Source organism: Aphelocoma coerulescens, chromosome 23, assembly GCF_041296385.1.
Source record: "Aphelocoma coerulescens isolate FSJ_1873_10779 chromosome 23, UR_Acoe_1.0, whole genome shotgun sequence".
Classification (NCBI taxonomy): domain Eukaryota; kingdom Metazoa; phylum Chordata; class Aves; order Passeriformes; family Corvidae; genus Aphelocoma; species Aphelocoma coerulescens.
In genome coordinates, this window is record NC_091036.1 from 5,629,135 (window position 1) to 5,652,790 (window position 23,656).

Consider the following 23,656-nt stretch of genomic DNA (forward strand, 5'->3'; position numbering starts at 1 on the left):
AGTACCTGTCACTGCTCTGGGCCTGCCACCACACCCCGGGTTTAGGGGTTTTATTCATTCCTAACATCACAAAATCCACAATTTCAGCGTGATTTTCCCCCCTGCTGGTGGTGGGAAGCAGGGGCTGGCTTGGGAATGCCATGGGATGACTCCACCTGCGGTTTTCCCCCCTGTGCAGGTGTGTTCTTCACCTTCCACACGTTCCACCTGGAGAATGGCCACGATTACCTGCTGATCACCGAGAACTCCAGCTTTGCCCAGCCCCTGAAGCAGCTGACGGGGTCCCGGCTGCCGGCCCCGCTCAGCGCGGGGCTCTTCGGGAACTTCTCTGCCCAGATCCGCTTCATCTCCGACTTCTCCATGTCCTACGAGGGCTTCAACATCACCTTCTCAGGTGAGAGCAGCTGCCCAAAGGCTTCCTTCTGGCCCTTCTTTCTTCCCCTTCTTTCCCTTCCTTCTTCCCCTTCCCGCTTTTCTGCAGATGCTTTGGGTTGGGAGGGATCTTAAAGCTCATCCAGGCCCGCCCCTGCCCAGCCTTCCGCTATCCCAGGTTGTTCCAAACCCTGTCCAGCCTGGCCTTGGATACTTCCAGGGATGGGCCACCCCTTCTCTGGGATGCCAGGGCCTCCCCACCCTCCCAGCAACATCCTGGGAATAATTCTCCATTGGTTTGGGTGGCTGGTGGTCGTTCCTCTAGTCCCCCAGTCAGTTATCCCGGTGTTAAACCCTTATTTCTGTCCCAAGAAATCTTCCCCTTGCTGCCCCCGTACAGCCAGTTCTGTCTGCCCCTGTGGATAACAGGAATGGACCCACTGGAATTAAATCCCTCTCCAGGTGTTGCTGTCTCCCTCCTGACCCTCGTCTTCCCTGCTCTGTTTATGGACAATTCCAGCTCAGGATTTTTGGGGAATGCTGTCCCTCTTTCCCCAAACACCTTCTCTTGTTTTTAGAGGGGAATCACTGCAGCAGGCCCAGCACTCCCAGGAAGCTGGGACAGATGGGATCCTTTGGAAGCAGCATGGAGCAATCTGGAGTGCTTGGACGAGGAGCGGGGCAGGGCTGGTCACTCCCATTGTCCATCTGCTCCCTTTTTTCCTCTGGATCATTATTCCACTTGGATGCTCCTCCAGTGACCATCCTGTGCCTGCAGCCTGTCCTGGCTGTGCCATGGAGCCAGGCTGGGACAGCTGGGAATGTCCAGCCTGGAGAAGAGAAGCTCCAAGGAGAGCTCAGAGCCCCTTGCAGTGCCTAAAGGGGCTCCAGGAGAGCTGGAGAGGGGCTGGAGGGACAGGACCCAGGGAATGGCTTCCCACTGGAGATTTGGGTGGGATATTGGGAAGAAATTCCTCCCTGTGAGGACTGGGATAGAATGCCCAGAGAAGCTGTGGCTGCTCCTGAGTCCCTGGAAGTGCCCAAGGCCAGGTTGGAGCAGCCTGGGACAGTGGTGGGTGCCCATGGCAGGGGGTGGCACTGGATGATCCTTAATGTCCCTTCCCACCCAAACCAGTCCATGATTTTAACCCACACCTGGCGTAGCCCAGGCTGGGTTTCCATGATCCCACTGGCACTTCCAGGGAGCTGGAAAATCTCCCTGGCTGGGCTGGCTCAGCTGCTCTGCTGTGGTACCAGATGGGAGCCCCCTCCTGCTGCACCCAGCAGGCCTCGGAGGGATCCAGATTTTCCTGACTCCAGGAGTCAGGAGGAGGCTGAGGGAGACAATTCCTGCCCAGAGAAGCTCCAGCAATCCCATGCTGAGCTGTGCACACTCGGGATGTTGGCTTTGAGTGGGTGTGGTGTCCCAAAGACAGGTTTTCCTGAGGAAATCCTGGGTTTTCAGCAGTGGCCAGTGAGAAGGAGCGTGGAGACTTGGAGAGGGACCCAAAAAAGGGATAAGTGGCAACCCAGGGCAGCTCATGGCTCTGGAGCAGCCTCTGGTTGAAGGGCACGAGGTGTTTGGCTGTGTCCTCTGAGCTGGAGTCCTCCAGATGACTCCCAAATGCCCACATTCCAGGGAATGTCAGTCTTTGCTGCCTGAGCGCCCCAGAAGCCATTCCCTAAAACAATCAGTGAAGGACAGGAGCTTTGCTGCACTGGGGCTCTTCTTCCTCTGTCCCTGTGTCCTTCCCAGTCCTGACCTGCCAATGCAGTGCCCAGGGAGGGAGAGAAATTCCCATTTTTCTTGTGGAGCTTGGTCTGGCACCCTCCCTGACGGGCAGAGCTGTTGCCATAGATGCAGCTAAAACCTGGTTCCCAGAGCCTTTGTTCCTGGCCTCTGAAGTCAGGGATTTGCATGTGGAAACCAGTCAGAAAATTTCCAATTAACTCCCATTTTGATGAGGGGAAAATGGCTTTTTGCCTTTCAAAAGCTTGCCTCTAATTATAACTCTCATTTTCAGTGGATTTCAAGGCTTCTTTGCTATCTTGGAAAGCAAAAACGGGAGTCAGTTCTATTTTTAGCTTCCTTTACATATCCATATGTTAATGTACAGGCTTTGGACTTGGAGATTTTTCCAAAACACCCTGCAAAGAGTTTTCCTTCAAGCTGGTTTGGGGTCAGAGACGTGAGTTTGGCTGTTGGCCAAAATCCTATGTGACCTTTCTTGTAGCAGCAGCTTCCCTGAGCATTCCCTGAGCGAGACCATCCATTTCCAGGATTAGTAATGGAGAGGCAGCAGAAATCCCACCCGGATCAATCCATCCTCACTGGGCTGCAGCAGAGGGACAGTGACAAATTCCCATCCCCACCGGTGTCACTGTGACGGGAATTGGGACCTGTTGCCTTTGGAGGGGGTTGGAATGTGGGTGCTGAGGGGGGAGTTGCAGGTGAGGGGGTGAAATCCAGGTGGGTTTTCATGGCTCAGACAGGATTCCATCCTCGTCGATTCTGCCTTGGCAGAAGCTGGATCAAGGCTCAGAGCTCCCTTGGATGGTTCTGTCCTCTCCAGGGAGGACAGAACCCCTGAGCTGTAGGCGGGGGGTGAAATCCAGGTGGGTTTTCATGGATTAGAATCCTCATGGAGTCACTGCAGCTGGATCAAGGCTCAGAGCTCCCTTGGATGGTTCTGTCCTGTCCAGGGAGGACAGAACCCCTGAGCTGTAGGCGGGGGGTGAAATCCAGGTGGGTTTTCATGGATTAGAATCCTCATGGAGTCACTGCAGCTGGATCAAGGCTCAGAGCTCCCTTGGATGGTTCTGTCCTCTCCAGGGAGGACAGAACCCCTGAGCTGTAGGTGGGGGGTGAAATCCAGGTGGGTTTTCATGGATTAGAATCCTCATGGAGTCACTGCAGCTGGATCAAGGCTCAGAGCTCCCTTGGATCCTCGTGTCCTCTCCAGGGAGGGCAGAATCCAAACTATGCCCCTGCCATCCCATAAAATCCATTTATCCCCTCCAGAATACGACCTGGAGCCGTGTGACGAGCCCGAAGTGCCAGCCTACAGCATCAGGAAGGGGCTGCAGTTCGGAGTGGGGGACGTGCTGACCTTCTCCTGCTTCCCGGGGTACCGGCTGGAGGGAGCATCCCGGATCACCTGCCTGGGCGGGAGACGGCGTGTGTGGAGTTCGCCTCTGCCAAGGTGTGTTGGTAGGTGGTCATGTGCTTTCATTTTGCTTGGCTGGTCCTGCTGTGCTGCACTGTTGAGGTGGGCAGGGATGGATGGGTGACACCGTCTGGGATGGGTGACATCCCCCCGGGCTGGATGGGTGACACCCCCCGGGCTGGATGGGTGACACCCCCCCAGGAAGGATGAGTGACACCCCCAGGCTGGATGGGTGACACCCCCTGGGCTGGAAGGATGAGTGACACCCCCCGGGCTGGATGGGTGACATCTCCCAGGATGGATGGGTGACACCCCCCGGGCTGGATGGGTGACACCCCCCCAGGAAGGATGAATGACATCCCCCGGGCTGGATGGGTGACATCCCCCAGGATGGATGGGTGACACCCCCCGGGCTGGATGGGCGACAGCCCCCAGGATGGATGGGTGACATCCCCCCAGGATGGATGGGTGACACCCCCCGGGCTGGATGGGTGACACCCGTCGGGCTGGATGGGTGACACCCCGCAGGATGGATGGGTGACACCCCCCGGGCTGGATGGGTGACACCCCCCTAGGCTGGATGGGTGACACCTCCCGGGCTGGATGGGTGACATCCCCCAGGCTGGATGGGTGACACCCCCCTAGGCTGGATGGGTGACACCCCCCGGGATGGATGGGTGACACCCCCCCAGGCTGGATGGGTGACATCCCCCCGAGCTGGATGGGTGACACCCCCCCAGGATGGATGGGTGACATCCCCTAAGCTGGATGGGTGACACCCCCCAGGAAGGATGGGTGACACCCCCCTAGGCTGGATGGGTGACACCCCCCGGGCTGGATGGGTGACACCCCCCGGGCTGGATGGGTGACACCTCCTGGGCTGGATGGGTGACATGTGCCCCAGGCTGGATGGGTGACACCCCCCCAGGCTGGATGGGTGACACCCCCCAGGATGGGATCGCTCCGCTCGCAGGGCAGCCGGAGCAGGGATGGGGAGAGGCAGCTGAGAGGAGCTTCCAGCCCTGCACAAGGGCTCAGTGCCCTCCCAGCTGGGCACAGCGGGTGACACGTGCCCAGGGGGGTGACACGTCCCCAGAAGCCCCGAGTGCCCCAGCCCCACCCCAAGCGAGTGACTCCAGAGCTGCTGCTCCCTTTTGGGGCAGTTCCTGCCCACCAGGCCGGGTTTAAGGCATTCCCACTTGGAATTACAGGAGATTCCCACTTGGAATCTCCACAGTTCAGGCAAATCCCACATTATGATGGATATGTCTGGGAAACCCCCCCAGCTTTGTCCCTCCCCTTGTTCTCCACGTGTTTCCTGCACCTTTCCCTCCCTGACCGCTGCAGGTCCTTCTTTAGCCCCTGCAGCCATTAATTGGCACCAATAAATCAATAAACCCAGGGATAGAGGAGGGGAAGGATTGATCTGCAGCACAGAGCTGGCTCCTGGCTGCTGCTCCTGGTGCAGGTGGGGTGCAGAACTCTCACCTGGCAGGGATGGGGAGTGGGACAGAGCAGGGACACGAATTTGGAAGGAGGGAGGATGCTCCACGCCTTGGGAAAAAGATGTCACACATTTTTTTGGTGTAGAATTTCAATAGGAAATCGTTTCCAGCTCTGCTCACCCAGAGCCTGTGGGATTCTTCCAGATCAGCCAGGGCAGGGCTCTCACCTGGTGGCCAAACCTGCTCAGGAGATTGTCCTGAGCTCTGAGTGACCTTTGAGGGCCATTGCAGAGCAAAGCTCCCCACCAGAGTCAGCTGCTGCCTCTTTCCAGCCTGTGGTGCTGAATTTCCCAGCCCTGCTGAGCGCTGAGGTCACGGAGCTGCCTCCTCCTGCTGGGACAGGCAGCCTCTCCAGGGCAGGAATGATAATCAGGCTGCAGATAAAGCTCATCAGGGGAATGGGAATCCAAAAGAGTCATTTACAGAGCTTTAAACTCGAGCCTCAGACAGCAGCAGTGAGTGGACACCCTGGCTGCTGTTCCCTGGCTCGGAATTAACAGCTTGGGTTTATCATAGCAGGGCAAATTCAGGGCTGATGGCCCAGATATCTGTGGCAGGGTGACAGCTCTGTCACAGTGTCCCCACTGCCTGCTCAGATCTGCCTGGGTAGGGATGGAAATGGGAGACTGACTCATTAAGGAGATTTAATTGCTTTTCCAGACACTCTCTATTCAGCTCCTGTCCTAGAGATGGTCTGGGGAGAAGTGGGACTGGTTTTTGTTCCTCTGTCCAAGCCCTCTGGTCAGGACAGCACGCTGAGATGTCCCCAGCATCATCTCTGGGGATTCTGTGCCAAAATCCTGCTTTTCATCCATGGCAAGAGCAGAGGACAAAGTCACCTCCAAAGTGCCTCCTCTGGGTGCATCTGCTGCTGCCTCCTTCCCTAACCCTTCCTTGCAGGAGCAGCAGAGCCAGGAGCTGCTCTGGGATGGTTTCCTCGGCTCCAGGAGCTGTGGGGACTCGACACTGATCCTAAAAACTGCTCTGGGGGCACTTTGAAGGAGTGCACATCCCCAGCCCTGCCTGCACAGCCCCAGAGGAGCAGGCAGCCAGTGTTTGACAGCAGAAAATCTCCCAGGGTAAACAGGCTGGGAAAACAGTGACTCACGGCTTGCTCGTGTGGGAGCTCGGCAGGAGGAACAGAAAATCCTTGGCGTGGGGTTGTTCTGAGGCAGATCCACACAGATCCACACAGATTTACACATCTTTAGACAGATTTGTACAGATTTCCCACCGATCCACACAGATTCCCACAGAATCACGAGATTGCCCACAGATGCCCACAGATTTACATTTACACAGATTCGCCCCAGATTCCCACAGATCTCCACAGATTCCCCCCAGATTTACATCTACAGCGATCCCCACAGATCTCACACAGATCCCACACAGATCCACACAGATTTAGATTTACACAGATTCCCCCAGATTCCCACAAATTCCTACAGATCCACACAGATTCCCACAAATCTACACAGATTCCCCCAGGTCCCCCCCAGATTCCCCCCAGATCCACACAGATTCCCCCAGATTTACAGTTACACAGATTCCCACAAATTCCTACAGATCCACACAGATTCCCCCAGGTTCCCCACAGATTCCCCTCAGATTCCCACAGATTTACATTTACACAGATTCTCCCCAGATTCCACACGGATTCCACACAGATTCCCCACAGATCCACACAGATTCCCACAGATTTCCCCAGATTTACATTTACACAGATTCCCACAGATTTCCCCAGATTTATATTTACACAGATTCCCCCCAGATTCCACACAGATTCCCCACAGATCCACACAGACCTACATTTACACAGGTTCCCCACAGATTCCCCTCAGATTCCCACAGATTTACATTTACACAGATTCTCCACAGATTCCCCCAGCTCCCCCACAGATTCCCCACAGATCCACACAAATACCCCCAGATTCCCCACAGATTTACATTTACACAGATTCTCCACAGATTCCCACAGATTTCCCCAGATTTGCATTTACACAGATTCCCCACAGATCCACAGAGATTCCCCCCACATTCCCCCAGATTTCCCCAGATTTACATTTACACAGATTCCCACAGATTTCCCCAGATTTATATTTACACAGATTCCCCCCAGATTCCACACAGATTCCCCACAGATCCACAGAGATTCCCCCAGATTCCCCCAGATTTCCCCAGATTTACATTTACACAGATTAGATGTCCCCAGATTTATATTTACACAGATTCCCCCCAGATTCCACACAGATTCCCCACAGATCCACACAGATTCCCACAGATTTCCCCAGATTTGCATTTACACAGATTCCCCACAGATCCACAGAGATTCCCCCCAGATTCCCACAGATTTCCCCAGATTTACATTTACACAGATTCCCCCAGATTTCCCCAGATTTATATTTACAGATTCCCCCCAGATTCCACACAGATTCCCCACAGATCCACACAGATTTACATTTACACAGATTCTCCACAGATTCCCCCAGCTCCCCCACAGATTCCCCACAGATCCACAGAGATTCCCCACAGATTCCCCCCGATTTCCCCAGATTTACATTTACACAGATTAGATGTCCCCAGATTTATATTTACACAGATTCCCCCCAGATTCCACACAGATTCCCCACAGATCCACACAGACCTACATTTACACAGGTTCCCCACAGATTCCCCTCAGATTCCCACAGATTTACATTTACACAGATTCTCCACAGATTCCCCCAGCTCCCCCACAGATTCCCCACAGATCCACAGAGATTCCCCACAGATTCCCACAGATTTCCCCAGATTTACATTTACACAGATTAGATGTCCCCAGATTTATATTTACACAGATTCCACACAGATTCCCCACAGATCCACACAGATTTACATTTACACAGATCCCCACAGATTCCCCACAGATCCCAGATCCTCACAGACTGCCACGTGCCGAGGCGCTGTGGCTGTGCGTGACAAACCGGCTGCACTGGGATCCTTGCTGGGATCAGGCGCTGGGAGCTGGTGTTGTCCAAGGAGGACATTCCTGGGATGCACTGGGATTTCTGCTCCTGCCTTTTGGAAGGAAGATCCAGCCGTGTCAGTCTCTGTCTGCTCACTGTGACGTGTCCCTGTGAGTCAGGGACTGTCCTCGGAGCTGGGAGTGGAAGTGCACGAAACAGAGTTGGTGTTTTCCAGATCCAAGCTGTGAGCTCCTTGCACCCAGGATAGGCCTCCAGTGCTGCCACCCTCTCCCTCCCCTACCCAGGATCGTTCTGCCAAGTTTCGAGGCCCAAAAAATCTTCTGACTTCAGGTTTGGCTCCAAGTCAAATGCTCAGAGTAGAGAAAGAAGCAGATCCTGAAGGAGGAGAGAAGCCTGGCTAGGAAAATGTGATGGAAAAGGGGACAGTCTGCAGGCTGGAGTGGCTAACAGCAGGGAAAAGCCTCTTTCCTTCCTGCTGCAGGAAGGGGTGAGCAGCTGCAGCCTTTGGAGGAGTCACCTGCATGTGTGGTGTGGCCGGAACATCCGTGCGCTCACTGAAATGTGTGTTTGTGTCTCGGTCCAGCTGAGTGTGGCTCGTCCGTGACGGGAACCCAGGGAGTGCTGCTGTCCCCCAACTACCCCCTGAACTACAACAACAACCATGAGTGCATCTACTCCATCCAGAGCCAGCCAGGGAAAGGCATCCAGCTGAAAGCCAGGACCTTCGAGCTGGAGGCAGGAGATGTCCTCAAGGTAATTCTGGCTCGGGCAGTGGAGCTGCTCGTGAGAGCAACATCTCTTTAAAATGCTCTAAAATCTTAATGGGGTTAGGTTGGAGTGACCTCTGGAAAAGCCTGTGTCATCCTAGGAATGCTCCAGGGCCATGGAGTGATTGCCATGGCAGTTTGGAAGAGCAGAATTCCCACAAAGCAGCAGCTAAACTTCAGCTCTCGCCTGTGTGATTGCACAGGAAGAGCTCCTCATCCATCAGGAAATGTGAGGGTTTGAGCATTATTTAGTGCTTTGAAGAACCAAGGCTGATTTGTCCCAAAAAGGGGGTGATTGAAATGCAGAACTCCAGCCTCTTCCCAGATTATTCAAGCTCCAGGACTCTGTGGAGGAGGAGACAAATCCAGGCTGAGTTTTTATTAACCAAAGGAATGGTTTTGAAGGAGGCATTAATATTACAAGGATGTGCTGAGCCATCTTCCCAGGAAAGCCTCTGTCCTCATTGAAGTGTCACACTCCAAAAGAGCTGTAATCCATGTTTCCAGCTCACAAATGACTGGAAAGGGAGAAAGATTTCCTGTTAATGCAAGGAATGTACTCCTTGTCAAAGGAATTACGTTCTCTCAGCAGGTTTGTCATCACCTGCTCATCTGAGGAAAGTTCCTATCGATCTCCACTAGTGAGGAGCTGTTCTTGGTCCTCACAAAAGGAAGGAAAAAAAAAAAACACATCTGTGTTTTTCTTAAATCACAGCAAGTTCAAGGCTCATCTCTGAGTCAGGCTGGGGGATGAAAATGGGTTTTTTTCAGTGGCTGATCCTTGGGAAAGAGAGTTCAGGAGAGGCAGCCCTGAGTGCAGTGTAAGTCAGGGGTGAGGAGGAGGGTGCAGGTCCTCCAGGGTGCAAATCCTGCTCATCAGGGGAGCAGCAGTGTGGAGTTCCATCAAGTCAGACTTTTAGTTGGGATGAGTTCATTTCCTTCCAAGGGTTTGCCCCTGTTGGCACTCACGGATCATGGAGTGGGATCACTGTGGATCCCCTTTTTCTGGGTCAGTTCACACCTGGTTCAGGGTTAAGGAGTTTCTTTGCCAGCCTGATGCTGCTTTAATTCAGAGTGGCATTGGTTGTTTCCTTGCCTTTTCCCTCCAATACCTGGGATCAGCTCAGTGCCAGGAGCAAATTCCTTGAGCTGAGTGCAGGTGATCCCAAATCAGGGCATTTATCAGGAGCTGCTGGCTCTTCCCAGGGAGCTGCTCCACCAAAGAAGCCAAAGGACAGCCCAGGTGTTGCTGTGAGCAGGGCCAAGGTGGGAATGGGATGAGGGGTGTGAGGTGTCAGAAGGGACCTCAGCACATTTTCTCTCCTCATTCTTGTTTTGGAATAAATTTCTCAGCATTTATCTGTTCCAGAGCTCAGTGAAACTGCAGAGAAATCCTAGAATGGTTTGGGTGGGAAGGATCATCCCATTCCACTCCCTGCCATGGCCAGGGACACTTCCACTGTCCCAGGGTGCTCCAAGCCCCATCCAGCCTGGCCTTGGACACTTCAGGGATTCAGGGGCAACCACAGCTGCTCTGGGCAGTGATGGTTTGATCCTTGGAAAAGCACAGCAATGGCTTTTCCAGGCTGGATTTCTTGTTCCCCCCAGGTCTACGATGGCACCAACAGCTCTGCCCGGCTGCTGGGCACCTTCAGCCGCTCGGAGCTGCTGGGCACCAGCATCAACAGCACCTCCAGCTCCATGTGGCTGGAGTTCATCACCAACGCTGCCAACACCAGCAAAGGCTTCGAGCTGCAGTTCTCCAGTGAGTTTCAGCCCCGTGCCTGCTGGGAACCCCACAGGCCAAGGTGTATTTTTGTGTTGCATGTGAGCAAAGAGTCCTTTCTGTGGAGATCTTCCACCCTAGGTGGAGTTGGAGGGTGGGAGAGCACAGAATCCTGGGATTATTGAGGTTGGAAAAGCCCTCCGAGACCATCGAGTCCAAGCTGTGCCCGATCCCCACCTTGTCACTGAGTGCCACCTCCAGGCATTCCTTGGGCACCTCCAGGGATGGGCACTCCAAACCTCCCTGGGCAGCTCCAAGGCCTGACCACCCTTTCCATGCAGAAATTCCTGCTGATGTCCAAGCTGAGCCTCCCCTGGCACAGCCTGAGGCCATTTCCTCTTCTCCTGCCCCTTGTTCCCTGGGATAGGATCAAACCTTTCCACAGCGATCCCGAAATCTGGATCAAAGCTGAGAGAGCAGATTTCTGGGATCTCACTCCAACATGAATTAAAACCCCACTAATTTCCAATACGTCACTTTTTGTTCCCAACAAACAATTTTAAGAGGAAACCACCACCACTTTCTGTTCAACCCTCCTGACTGTGAAATTCCTGCTGCCAACAGCTGCCCTTCCTCCCTGCTCCAGGTTTTGAGCTCATCAAGTGCGAGGACCCCGGCATCCCCCAGTTTGGGTACAAGGTGCACGACGAGGGACACTTTGCTGGCAGCTCAGTGTCCTTCAGCTGTGACCCTGGCTACACCCTGAGAGGCACCAGGGTCCTGGTGTGCCTGACCGGGGAGAGGAGAGCCTGGGACCAGCCCCTGCCGACCTGCGTGGGTGAGACACCTCCTCCTCCTCCTCCTCCAGCACCTCCAGGGGGAGATTTCCTTGGATCCCACACCCTGAACACCCCTTGGTCGCTGCTTTGCTGATCCATTGATATTAATTGTCTCCATCTGCCCTAATTAAGTTGTGGTGAGGGTCCTGTGTGAGGTATCTGGAGATGGAGACGCCTCCTGCTCCTTCAAAATCCTCCAGACTGGGATTTCCTTGGATCCCCCACTCTGAACACCTTTGTCCCTGCTTTGCTCATCCATGTGCCATTAACTCTGCTATTAATTGCCCCTGTCTGCACTAATTAACATGGTGAGGATCCTCTGTGAAGCATCTGGAGATGGAGACACGTCCTTCTCCTCCAATACCCTCCAGGGAGTGATTTCCTTGGATCCCACACCCTGAACACCTTTGTCCCTGCTCTGCTGATCCATTGACATTAACTCTGATACTAATTGCATCTGCCCTAATTAGGCCACGGTGAGGATCCTGTGTGAGACACCTCTTCCTCCTCCACCACTTCCAGACAGGGATTTCCTTGGATAACCCCACCCTGACCACCTTTTGTCCCTGCTCTGCTGATCTGTGTGCCATTAACTCTGCTATTAATCACCCCTATCTGCACTAATTAACATGTTGAGGATCCTGTGTGAAGCACCTTGAGGTGGAGACACGTCCTCCTCCTCCTCCTCCACCACTTCCAGACTGGAATTTCCTTGGATTCCCCACCCTGAACCCCTTGGTCCCTGCTTTGCTGATCCATTGACATTAACTCTGCTATTAATTGCATCTGCACTAATTAAGTTGTGGTGAGTGTGGTGAGGGTTCTCAAGATGGAGACACCTCCTGCTCCTCCAAAACATCCAGCAAGTGATTTCCTTATGGATTCCTCACCCTGACCACCTTTGTCCCTGCTCTGCTGATCCATTGACATTAACTCTGCTATTAATTGCCCCTGCCTGTGCTAATTAAGGCATGGTGAGGCTCCTGTGTGAGATGGAGAGCACCTGAAGCAGCTTGAACATGAAATACTCTGCCCTGAGCACACATTTGACAAGGATTTTTGCTTCCTTGTGCTTTTCCAGCCCTCGTCCTTTCACTCTGGACATGTTGCAGTGAGTGGCACCTCCTGATAGTGACATCAAAGTGTGTCCTGGCATGTGACAGCCCAGAGCCAGCTTTAGCTGGGAGCTGCCTGACATCTGATCCCATCCCCAGACATTTCAATTCCCTTTGCTGAGTCCCCTTTCACCTGGAGCTCTTCCTGCTTGGAAAATTCTGATTTTGGGGCTTTGTGTGTTAAATGAGCAGGGCTGATTCCTGATTCCTGATTCCTGATTCCTGATTCCTGATTCCTGATTCCTGTCCTGCTCTGTTGGACACGGAGTCACCTGGGAGATCTCCATACCCAGGGATGTGCTCAGCCCCTGGCACTCCGTGTTCTCTCTCCCAGGAGGCAGGACCGTTCCTTGGTTGGAATTTTAGCCTCATTTATTGATGTAAAAAGAGAAATTTCTGTGATTTGTGCATCTTCTTGACCTTCACTCTGTTTGCTCTACATTTATTGGATGAGGCCGTGTCTGAGCACGTGGAAATTAAAGAAAAATGAAAGAAAAAGAAATGAAAATTACAGAGTTTGAGCGGATATGTTATGGAAATTATTCCAAATCCTCATGTTCTTTGCAGTTCATTTACAGAGACATTTACAAGTTCTTTGGCTTCTTATCCTTCATTTTCTGATGAATCCAAGCAGAGGAGCAGAGCTCCTTCACCCCACACGTGTGGAGCAGGGAAACAGGATCCTGGCAGGTTCTGCCTTTCCTCCCTGGGGGTTCAGGAAGGTGGAGGGAAGCTCTGCCAGGTGTTCAGAACCAGCACAGAAATGCAGAATAATTCTGACAACTCAACGATTCTCTTTATCTTTGTCAGCTTTAAGAATCCCTGGAAAAAGCCAGGGATAACCTCTGTTGCAGGATGAGATTGTTACCAGGCAGGACCCACAGAAAGCCACGAATCTTCCCTCTAAGCCCAGAAATGTTTTTGTTCCAGCTGAGTGTGGAGGGACAATCAGAGGAGAGGCCTCGGGACGGATCCTTTCTCCAGGATATCCAACTCCCTACGACCACAACCTCAACTGCATCTGGACCATCGAGGCAGAGCCTGGATGCACCATTGGGTGAGTGGGGCCAGGGTCCTGTGCTTTGGGTCCTGTGCTTTGGGTCCTGTGCTTTGGCTTCTGTGCTTTGGCTTCTTTCCCACGTGGAGCTGACTCTTCCAGGTCAATGATGAAGTAAAGCAAGGAGGGAGGAGCTCCTGTCACTGTGAGAGGGACAAGCAGGGAGCAGGCACTGGTTTAGCTCTGGAATCAGGGAATGGTTTGGGTTGGGATGAAGGTTTTATGGGCAGGGACATTTCCCAGCAGCTCAGGCTGCTCAGAGCCCCCAGTGGCATCACTGCTCCTGTGTTTTTAGCCCTGTGCATGGGTGGTGACACCAGACCATGTCCCAGTCCTTCCCGTGGTGTTCCTGTGCTCAGACAACATCCCAGAGCTTTGGTGTCCGTGGGCAGCTTTCCACCCCTCTCCTTCATGGGATGCATCCAGAATCAACCCTTTTTCCCACCAGATTAACTTCCCACCAGTGCTGAATGCCCAAGTGGCACAACCATGGAATGGGGGTGTTGCAGGCAATTGCAGGCAGTGTCCCAGGATCCTGGCACTCCCTGCTTGCTGATCCTTCACTTCTGCCCCACCACCCCCACAGTGATGTTTGCCCAGCCCTGCCGAGCCCTTCAGGGCTGCCCTGGGTGTTCCCACAGATTCCAGGCTGGCCAAAGCCCACAGGAAACTGGAATATTTGGGCATGCCAAGCTTTGACTGAGTGGTGGGATTTGAGGGGGAGAAATGGAGCTTTAAAAGTTCTGTGTAACAACAACAACAACAACAACAACAACAATAATAATAATAATAATAATAATAATAATAATAATAATAATAATCATCTTCTCCCAGCATCTCCCATCGGAGCTCCCAGTGCTTGTCATCCATTCCTGGCTCATCCCAAGCCTGTGGATGTTCCCTCCTGAATTCCTTCCCTCTCAATCCCAATTTATCCTCCCTGCTGCCTCAGCACCCATCAGCTCTCCAGCAGAGCCTGGCCCTCAGGGGGAGCTCTGTGCTGGTTTTAGCCCCTGGATTTCTGCTGGAGACAGCTTAGTTCTGGTGTTTTCATTTGTATTTCATGCAGAAATTCCCTCCATTAGTGCTGCCCTTCAGAATGGCTCAGTAATGGATGGGTTTGGGTGTGACCAGAGGAGAAAAAGCACGGCCCAAGCAGCTGAATCCCTGCACAGGCAACTTCCACCTCTATTTTTATTCTCCTGGCAAAGATTTTTATAGGACAGAGCAGAGAGGTCCCTTCCCCCCCCGTCCAAAGGCTGCTTCAGCAACTTTCCTCTTGTAATCCCTAAAAGCACCCACATGAGCAGAGATTTGGGATCAGCCAAAGGCTTGGAGGGGGCCAGGACTGCAAGGAAAAGGTTCCAGGAGGTGTCAGAGTCACCCACACCCCATGACCCTTCCTTTCCTAGGGATCAGAGCTCCCTTTCCCTGCCCTTTCCCAGCTCCAGCAGCACAGATCATCTCGGGGGAGTCGAGAGAGCACATTCCCAGCAACTTCATTTTTATGGTAATCCATTGGAAAAATAATCCTCTTCACGCATGATACAATTGTATAAAGCTCTCATTTATAACTTACATGGAAATTAATCACCAGAGCTTTTGGAATGAAGCTGTATCTGCACAGCACGAGGGGAAGGGGAGGAGGGTGAGCCAGGGAGAAAAATGAGTCTGCACTTCAGTGCCAGGGAAGGGAAAGGGGTGCTCCTGGAGAGGGATTCATTTGGGGTGTGTGCAAACACAGGCGTGGATAAAATCACCAGTGGAGGGACCTGGTTGGGCTGGCAGAGCTGGGAAGGAGGAAAAGGAGGAGGGAGTGCTGGAAAATGGATGGAAATTCCTTGCCCAGCTGGGAGCAGGGAACACAGACATGGCAGAAATGGGGTTGTGGTCCATCCCTGATCCCAGTGTTGGAAAAATCCACGGATATTGTTCATGAATCTCAGTTCCATGGGTATTGACAGCTTCCACTTTCCAGACTTTCATCCCAAAAAGGGGAGTGAGGAAATATCCAGAGTTGGAAGGGACTCACAGGGATCATCCAGTGCAGCTCCTGGCCCAGACACCCCAAAACGCTCCTGGAGCTCTGGCAGCTTTGGCAATGTGGCCACTTCCAGCATTTTGGGATATCCCACCTTCCAGGGACGGGATCTTGAACAGCTTTCAGGCTGGGGAAGCCTCTCTGGGGCAGAGGGGGGCAGTGGGCACCCCCAGACTGCTGCTGGCATGGAAGGTGGTGGCTTTAGGGGGGTCCCAGCCTTGCACAGCAGAGCCAAGCTGGAATGACCAGAGCTTGGGTGGGGAACATCACCGGGAAGGACCCCAGGATGGTCACTGGGGTTTTGGGGAGCTTTTGGCAAGAGCTCCCCAAGGGTTGTTCACACTCTCAGGGCAGAGCTGGGCTCTCCTTGCTAAGCTGGCAGAACTTCCCCTCTCTCCATATTAATATTTATATTTATATATATTTGTTTATATTTATTTATATTTATATTTATATTTATTTATATTTATTTATATTTATATTTATGTTTATATTTATATTTATATTTATATTTATATTTATATTTATATTTATATTTATATTTTTATATATTTATATTTACATATATTTATATTTATATTTATATTTATATTTATATCATCTCCCCAATTTCTAATTGGCCCTTTTTTTCTGCTGCATTTCCATGCCTGTAATTGGGAAGTTGGGATTGTCAGAGTGCAGGAATAAAACTCCTTCCCCCTCCATTTTCTGCTGAAGCAGAGGCTCTGCCTGCTCTCCCACATCAGGCTGAGGGAAGAGCTGAGATGTGCCTGTGGAATAGATGGATTTGCTCCAGAGAGCTCCAGATCTGATATCCCAAGAGATTCCTGCCCTGACTGGCACTGGGCAGCCCTTGGAGCACCTGCATCGAGGTGTTCTCCCCCTGGCACAGCCTGAACTTGGTTTATCTCACATAAATCGGGGTGTTTCAGGCAGCCCTGGTTTCGGTGTTCTCCCCCACCCCAGCTCAACCTCTGGCAGCCTCTCCCTGATCCCAAGGTCTCCAGGGATGAGTTTTCTCCAGCAGTTCTGGCTCACTGGGCCCAGTTAAGGCTGGGAACAAACGCAATCAGGCCGAGGCAGCCGTGGAGAACAGCTCTGCACCATCCATCCTGATTTTCCTCAAGCCTGCCTTTATTTCTCTTTGCTCAAGGTCTCTGCTTGGGAGATTTATGATTGAGCTCTTTTGCTTTCTCCCAGGTTCTGGGAGCATCGTTTTGTTGCTGAGGATTTTGCACTGGGGCTTTTTTTTTTCTCCCCATGTTTTTTTTTATGGCTCTCTCTGATGTATTTATGTTTGCCCCAGATAAATGGGAAAGTAGCAAAGTGAGAGCTTCCCTGTTTGCCTCTGTGGGCTGGCAGGGATTTCAGCACAGCACCTGATGGGTTTTTTTTTTACAGATTTTCTCCATTTCTGGGTTTCTGTCCCCGTTTCACGCTGGGGTTGAGTTTCCCATTGTTGGCCTGATTTTGTTGTGCCAGAGGGAAAATGGGGCAGTGACAAACAGGGACAGGGAAATTCCTCCTTTCCAGGTGGAATGGAAGGGATCAGCCCCTGATCCATCCCCAGGGAATGGGCACATTCCCAAGGCTGCCAGAGCTCCCTCCTCTCTTCAGGTCAGGGTGGGATTTTGGGATGTCTGCAGGGCCTGGAGTTGGATTTGATGATCTCTGTTGGGTCCATTCCCACTCAGGACATTCCATGACTCAGGAATTGCAGCCCATAGCTGGTGACCCCCTCAGGTGTCACCATAACCAGGGCAGGATCTTGTCCTTGGATGGTTCTTCTGACCTGGGAAGATCCCAAAGCTCCTCGCAAAGCCTGGATCCATCTGCTCCCCATCCCCCCACAGCAGAGCTGGGCCTGGGTGGGGATGAGCAGGGTGAGATCCCACCAGGGATGTGTTGGGACCACGTTTGTCCTGTCCTGAAGTGCCACCAGCCCTCAGCTGGGCACGGAATTTCTCCCATCCCCTTGGGTTCATCACTGGCACAGATTCCAGAGGGAATTCCCTCACCATGAGGCCTCCTGCAGCTTTCCATGAGGATTCCCTGTGGAAGTGCCTTGGCTGAAGGCCTTGAGCTGCCTCTACAGGACAGACCAAACCATAAAATCCAGAGGAAGGGAATGAAATCCCTTCAGAGCATCAAAATAAAACCCCTGCTTGGGAGCTCAGTGTCATCTCCCACCTTCTTAACTCTTGTTTTCCTTCCCCTTCCCTTCCTGCTGTGGATTTTGAAGCTCTGGCTGCTTCACTTTTCTTTATTCCCTGCTGAAGTTCCTCTGTTTGCTGGTCCAAACCCCGTTCTGCAGCATCCAGAACTTCCTAAAATACATCAGAATCCCGGAGGTGCTGCAATCCAGCATCAGAATTGGCACCCACCTGTTGGCCACCCTCCTTTTCTGCCCCTTTTTCTGGGTCACTTCACACCTGGTTCAGGGTTAAGGAGTTTCTTTGCCAGCCTGATGCTGCTTTAAATCAGAGTGGCATTGGTTGTTTCCTTGCCTTTTCCTTCCAGTACCTGGGATCAGCTCAGTGCCAGGAGCAAATTCCTTGAGCTGAGTGCAGGTGATCCCAAATCAGGGCATTTATCAGGAGCTGCTGGCTCTTCCCAGGGAGCTGCTCCACCAAAGAAGCCAAAGGACAGCCCAGGTGTTGCTGTGAGCAGAGCAGGGCCAAGGTGGGAATGGGATGAGGGGTGTGAGGTGTCAGAAGGGACCTCAGCACATTTTCTCTCCTCATTCTTGTTTTGGAATACATTTCTCAGCATTTATCTGTTCCAGAGCTCAGTGAAACTGCAGAGAAATCCTGGAATGGTTTGGGTGGGAAGGGACCTTAAAACTCATCCAGTTCCAGCCCCAATACCTTCCCCTATCCCAGGTTGCTCCAAGCCCCATCCAACCTGGCCTTGGACACTTCCAGGGATCCAGGAGCAGCCACAGCTTCTCTGGGAATTCCATCCCACCCCCTCCCCACCCTCACAGGGAGGAATTCCTTCCTGAAATCTCACCCAGACCTGCTCTCCTTCACTTCAGGCCTTTCCCTCATCCTATCACACCTGAAAATCCCCTCTCCATCAGCCCCTCCCAGCCCCTGTCCCCCTCTGCTGCAGTTTTCCTGCTTTTCCTTCACTGAGCTGCTCTTTGCAGTGTCTGAGCTCCTTTGGCTGGAAAACCAATGGATTCTTCCAGCTGAAGGACATTGCCACTGCCCACAACAGGCCCTTGGACCTTTGCCTTGTTCCTGAACAAGGAGAGACCAGTAATTTTCCCAGGACAGGAGCCAATCTTAGGATTGCTCAGAAAGAGCCCAGTTTCTGGGAAGACATCAGCATTCCTCTTGGGTTTTGCTTATGGATGGGATTTATGAGGGAGGAATGAGGCTTGGAATCCTTGTTCCAAGCCGGCTTCTGGATGAGACAACACATTCTTTGTGGGCCTGGCTGCCTGAATTTGGCACAAATGCCATTCCAGGTCTGAACTCCTGATGGGACAGCACATTCCTTGTGGGCCTGGCTGCCTCAGGTGGGCACAGATCCCATTGCAGGTCTGAATTCCAGATGAGACAGCACATTCCTTGTGGGCCTGGCTGCCTGAATTGAGCACAGATCCCATTCCAGGTGTGAATTGCAGTCGGTTTTGCCCCACAGGCTGCATTTCATGGTGTTCCACACCGAGGAGTTCCACGACGTGCTGCGGATCTGGGACGGGCCGGTGGAGAACGGGATCCTGCTGAAGGAGATGAGCGGGTCAGGCTTGCCAGGGGACATCCACAGCACCTTCAACTCCGTCATCCTGCAGTTCAACACCGACTTCTTCACCAGCAAGCAGGGCTTTGCCATCCAGTTCTCAGGTGGGATGTGCAGGGATTCCTCAAAAACCCAACCAAACCCAGAGGGAAAACCCAACCAAAGCCAGAGGGAAAACCCAACCAAAGCCAGCTTTGCTGGGCAGAGATTCCAGGTATATCCCCAGGGTGAGCAGGTGACACTGCAATGGATGCTTAGAGTCACTTTCATAAAAAATAAACTGAAAATGAACTCATTAGGCGATCCACTGATCACTTAATTACCACTGAATTCCATCTATTCACTATACAACTTACAAATAATTACTTGCAGTGTTGCTGTGAAGAGAAAAAGTCACAAAACCCAAAGCAGGTTGATATTGATGAAACTAAAATCCAGAATTCGTGGACTAAACCCACTGAAATGATCCTGAAAAATGTGAACTGTGCATCCTGCGAGCTGGGAACCCCCTCGTTTCCTGGGCAGCACAAACATCAGTCTGCAGGAAATCCATTATTTTACAGCTCTGCATTAGCACAGTTTCTCTTCCCTGAGCTCCATCCTGTGAGGATCATTTGCTGAGCAGTCAGAGGTTTGAAATTAGGGTTGTGGGCAGTAATTATTGCTGCCTTCACAAGCCACTTCTCAGTTCTGCTTGCTCCCTTCGAAGGATCTGTTCGTTTCGTGGCTGGGTTGGAATTGGAAAATTGAAACTCAGTTTGGAAATATTGACTTGACAAATACACAGATTCCTTGACTTCTGTGTCTCCCAGCCCTTTTTGGCTGCAGACTCTGAAAATAGGGGGAAATCTCGTGTATTTTGTGCTGGCAGTGAATCCTGTGCCCCCTCTGCTCTCAAGAGTGGGGAACTCGGCAGCGAGGCATGGAGCAGAAAGCCCTGGAATACACAAGAAGGAATTCCAGCAATTTTCCACCCCAGGCCCCTCAGTTTCACCCTGGCAGCTTCCCCCGGGGGTCCTGGGAGGGGCTGGCAGTGGGCCCTGAAAGACCAATCTGTTTGAACCCCCCCCAAACTGGGTCCCTTGGGATGTAGGGCACAAATAACTCCCTGGGCTTGCAGGGCTGTCCCTGCTCCAGTCCGGCTTTCCTGAGTCCTGGCTGCTCTCACCTGCACCTCAGCCCTGCAGCCACATTCATTTCAGTTATTTAGGGTGATACATTCCAGTATTTTCAGAGGGTTCCAGGTTTGTGCAGTTGTTTTGGAGTGATAATAAACAGGGAGTGGTTGGGTGAATGATGATGTGACTTTCCCTGGATTCAGACCCATTGAAACATCTTCCCAAGTTTTTTTTTCCATAACTTTCTGTGCAGGGTGCCTTGCTTGCCTGGGGGAACAAGCCAGCATTTCGGGGAGAATTTCTGCTGGATTTAAGACCTTTGGGATGAGCCAGGCAGAGGCAGAGCTTTGTGCCACCCAGCACAGCGGTGCCATCCCGGGTTTTTTTTTGTCAGGTTTTGTGCCGGGAAGGACCAGCCTGGGCTGTTAACTTCCTTATCTCCAGCTGCACAGAAAGAGAGGGATTTCCTCTGGCTCTTTCAAGAGCAGCTTTCTCTAAACTGCCTGGGTGTAACAGACTCTCATCAACTTAGCAGGAAATAAGCTCCTGATCTGGAGCTGGGCTTTATTGACTGCTCCTGCTCAAAGCCTTTGTTCAGCAGGTGTGACTAAGCAGCCAGACCTGAGCTCAGACCTGTCCACTTTGGGATCTTGGGAGCTTTAATGAGGTGGATAAGCCTGCAAAACTCCTATTACTCCAGGATTTTCCCTGCTGGTAAATCCTTGTGGTGTTGGCAGACCTTGAGCTCAGGCAGCAGCGAAGCTTTGCCCGTCCCCAGCTCCGGGGACATCTCAGACCTCAAAAAGAGGCAGCAACAAGTCTGGGAGGGAAACAAACACATTTCTGAAAGGTCAGGCTTGATGCTTCACAGATCTTGAGGCTAAATTTCTCTGCCACTCAGGGGAAGGTGTGAAGTGCTGGTGGCTGAGTTGATTTTGCAGCATGTGCCTGCCACAGAACTCTCCAAAAACTCCGTGGGAGATCAGTGGGTGTCTGGGCTGATGGAGTAAACAGCCGTGTGCACAATTCTACATCAAAGCTGCTCCCTGGGTGCTGCTCTTGCACTTGCTGGTCCCCAGAGCCTTTCCCAGCTGGAGTGGCAGATGCTCAGAGCAAAGGGAGAGGCACTTTTTGTGTGGGGGGGGAGGAGGGGTGGGGAACAAGCGTGGCCTGGATGGCTGGGTAAGGACAGAGCCTCAGGACAGCCGGTGCTGCAGGCCTGGTGTTCAATAAACATCGATATTCAAGATGTGCTTTTCATTCCCTTCAGTTTCCACGGCCACTTCCTGCAACGACCCAGGAATCCCCCAGAACGGGAGCCGGAGTGGGGACAGCAAAGAGGCCGGGGACTCCATCACCTTCCAGTGCAACCCCGGCTACGCCCTGCAAGGGGAGGCCCAGATCACCTGTGTGCAGATCGAGAACAGGTTCTTCTGGCAGCCAGACCCGCCCACGTGCACAGGTATGGACACAGGGCATGGCCTGGGCACACGGGCACAGGGCCTGGGCTCATGGACACACCCCTGGCCTGGGCACACGGACACAGGGCCTGGGCTCATGGACACACCCCTGGCCTGGGCACATGGACACAGGGCCTGGGCTCATGGACACACCCCTGGCCTGGGCACACGGACACAGGGCCTGGGCTCATGGACACACCCCTGCCCTGGGCACACGGACACACCCCTGGCCTGGGCTCATGGACACACCCCTGGCCTGGGCACACAGACACAGAGCCTGGCCTGGGCACACGGACACAGGGCCTGGGCTCATGGACACACCCCTGCCCTGGGCACACGAACACAGGGCCTGGCCTGGGCACATGGGCACAGAGATTGGCCTGGGCACATGGACACAGATCCCTGTACTGAGCCCATGGACATAGATCCATGTGCTGATCTCATGGAATGGACACAGATCCATATTCTCAACCCATGGACACAGATCCATATTTTAACCCCACAGACACACATCCATGTCCTGACCCCATGAACACACATCCATGTCCTGACCCCATGGACACACATCCATGTCCTGACCCCACAGACACATCCATGTCCTGACCCCACGGACACACATCCATGTCCTGACTCCACACATCCATGTCCTGACCCCCCCCACATCCATGTCCTTACCCCACACACACACATCCATGTCTGGACCCACGGACACACATCCATGTCCTGACCCCATGGACACACATCCATGTCTGGACCCACGGACACACATCCATGTCCTGACCCACGGACACACATCCATGTCCTGACCCCATGAACACACATCCATGTCCTGACTCCATGGATACACATCCATGCCCTGACCCATGGACACACATCCATGTCCTGACCCCACACATCCATGCCCTGACCCATGGACACACATCCATGTCTGGACCCACGGACACACATCCATGTCCTGACCCACGGACACACATCCATGTCCTGACCCCACACATCCATGTCCTGACCCCATGGACACACATCCATGTCCTGACCCCACACATCCATGCCCTGACCCATGGACACACATCCATGTCTGGACCCACGGACACACATCCATGTCCTGACCCACGGACACACATCCATGTCCTGACCCCACACATCCATGTCCTGACCCCATGGACACACATCCATGTCCTGACCCCCCCCACATCCATGTCCTGACCCTACACACACACATCCATGTCCTGACCCACGGACACACATCCATGTTCTGATCCCATGGACACACATCCATGTCCTGACCCCACACATCCATGTCCTGACCCCACAGACACACGTCCATCCTCCTGAGGAATTCAGTGTTAAATTTAGGGCTGATTTGGGGTATTGAACATTTCAGATGTGTTTTCCCCTCTTTGTGGCACAGCTGCCAAACGATCTGGGCTGGCAGAACCCCGGGAGGTTTGGGCCATTTGAAATCTGCATCCCTCCCAATCCCAGGCAGCACTGGCTGGGTCCAGCTCCTGCTTCAAATCCTTTGGAGGCTCTGGGTGGGATTTTCAAAGGAATCCGAGGGTGTTGAACACTTGTCTCCCTCAGGCTTTTCAAAAATGAGCCTTTAGATTTTAGTTTCTTTGGAGTTTTCCCCTGACGTTACAGTCTGGGAGGGGAAAGCACCCTTGGGGTTCAAATTAGGGTGAATGGACACAAAATAGGTGCTGGTGGTTCTTCCAAGGTATTTTTGGGGAGACTTTCAGCCAAATTTTCTATGTCTGTGCTGTGATTTCCTGG

General features: G+C 52.7%; 1 protein-coding gene across 1 annotated transcript in view; it reads left to right on the top strand.

The window, feature by feature from the left end:
- The window catches only part of CSMD2 (CUB and Sushi multiple domains 2), a 368,722-nt gene that overhangs the window by 249,110 nt on the left and 95,956 nt on the right, over nucleotides 1-23,656 (top strand). Inside the window, exons 21-28 of the mRNA XM_069036010.1 lie at nucleotides 179-394; nucleotides 3,395-3,583; nucleotides 8,594-8,763; nucleotides 10,386-10,542; nucleotides 11,150-11,341; nucleotides 13,388-13,514; nucleotides 19,207-19,409; nucleotides 21,694-21,885. Of these exons, the coding sequence (XP_068892111.1) occupies nucleotides 179-394; nucleotides 3,395-3,583; nucleotides 8,594-8,763; nucleotides 10,386-10,542; nucleotides 11,150-11,341; nucleotides 13,388-13,514; nucleotides 19,207-19,409; nucleotides 21,694-21,885 (1,446 nt within the window). The remainder of the gene's footprint in view (nucleotides 1-178; nucleotides 395-3,394; nucleotides 3,584-8,593; nucleotides 8,764-10,385; nucleotides 10,543-11,149; nucleotides 11,342-13,387; nucleotides 13,515-19,206; nucleotides 19,410-21,693; nucleotides 21,886-23,656) is intronic.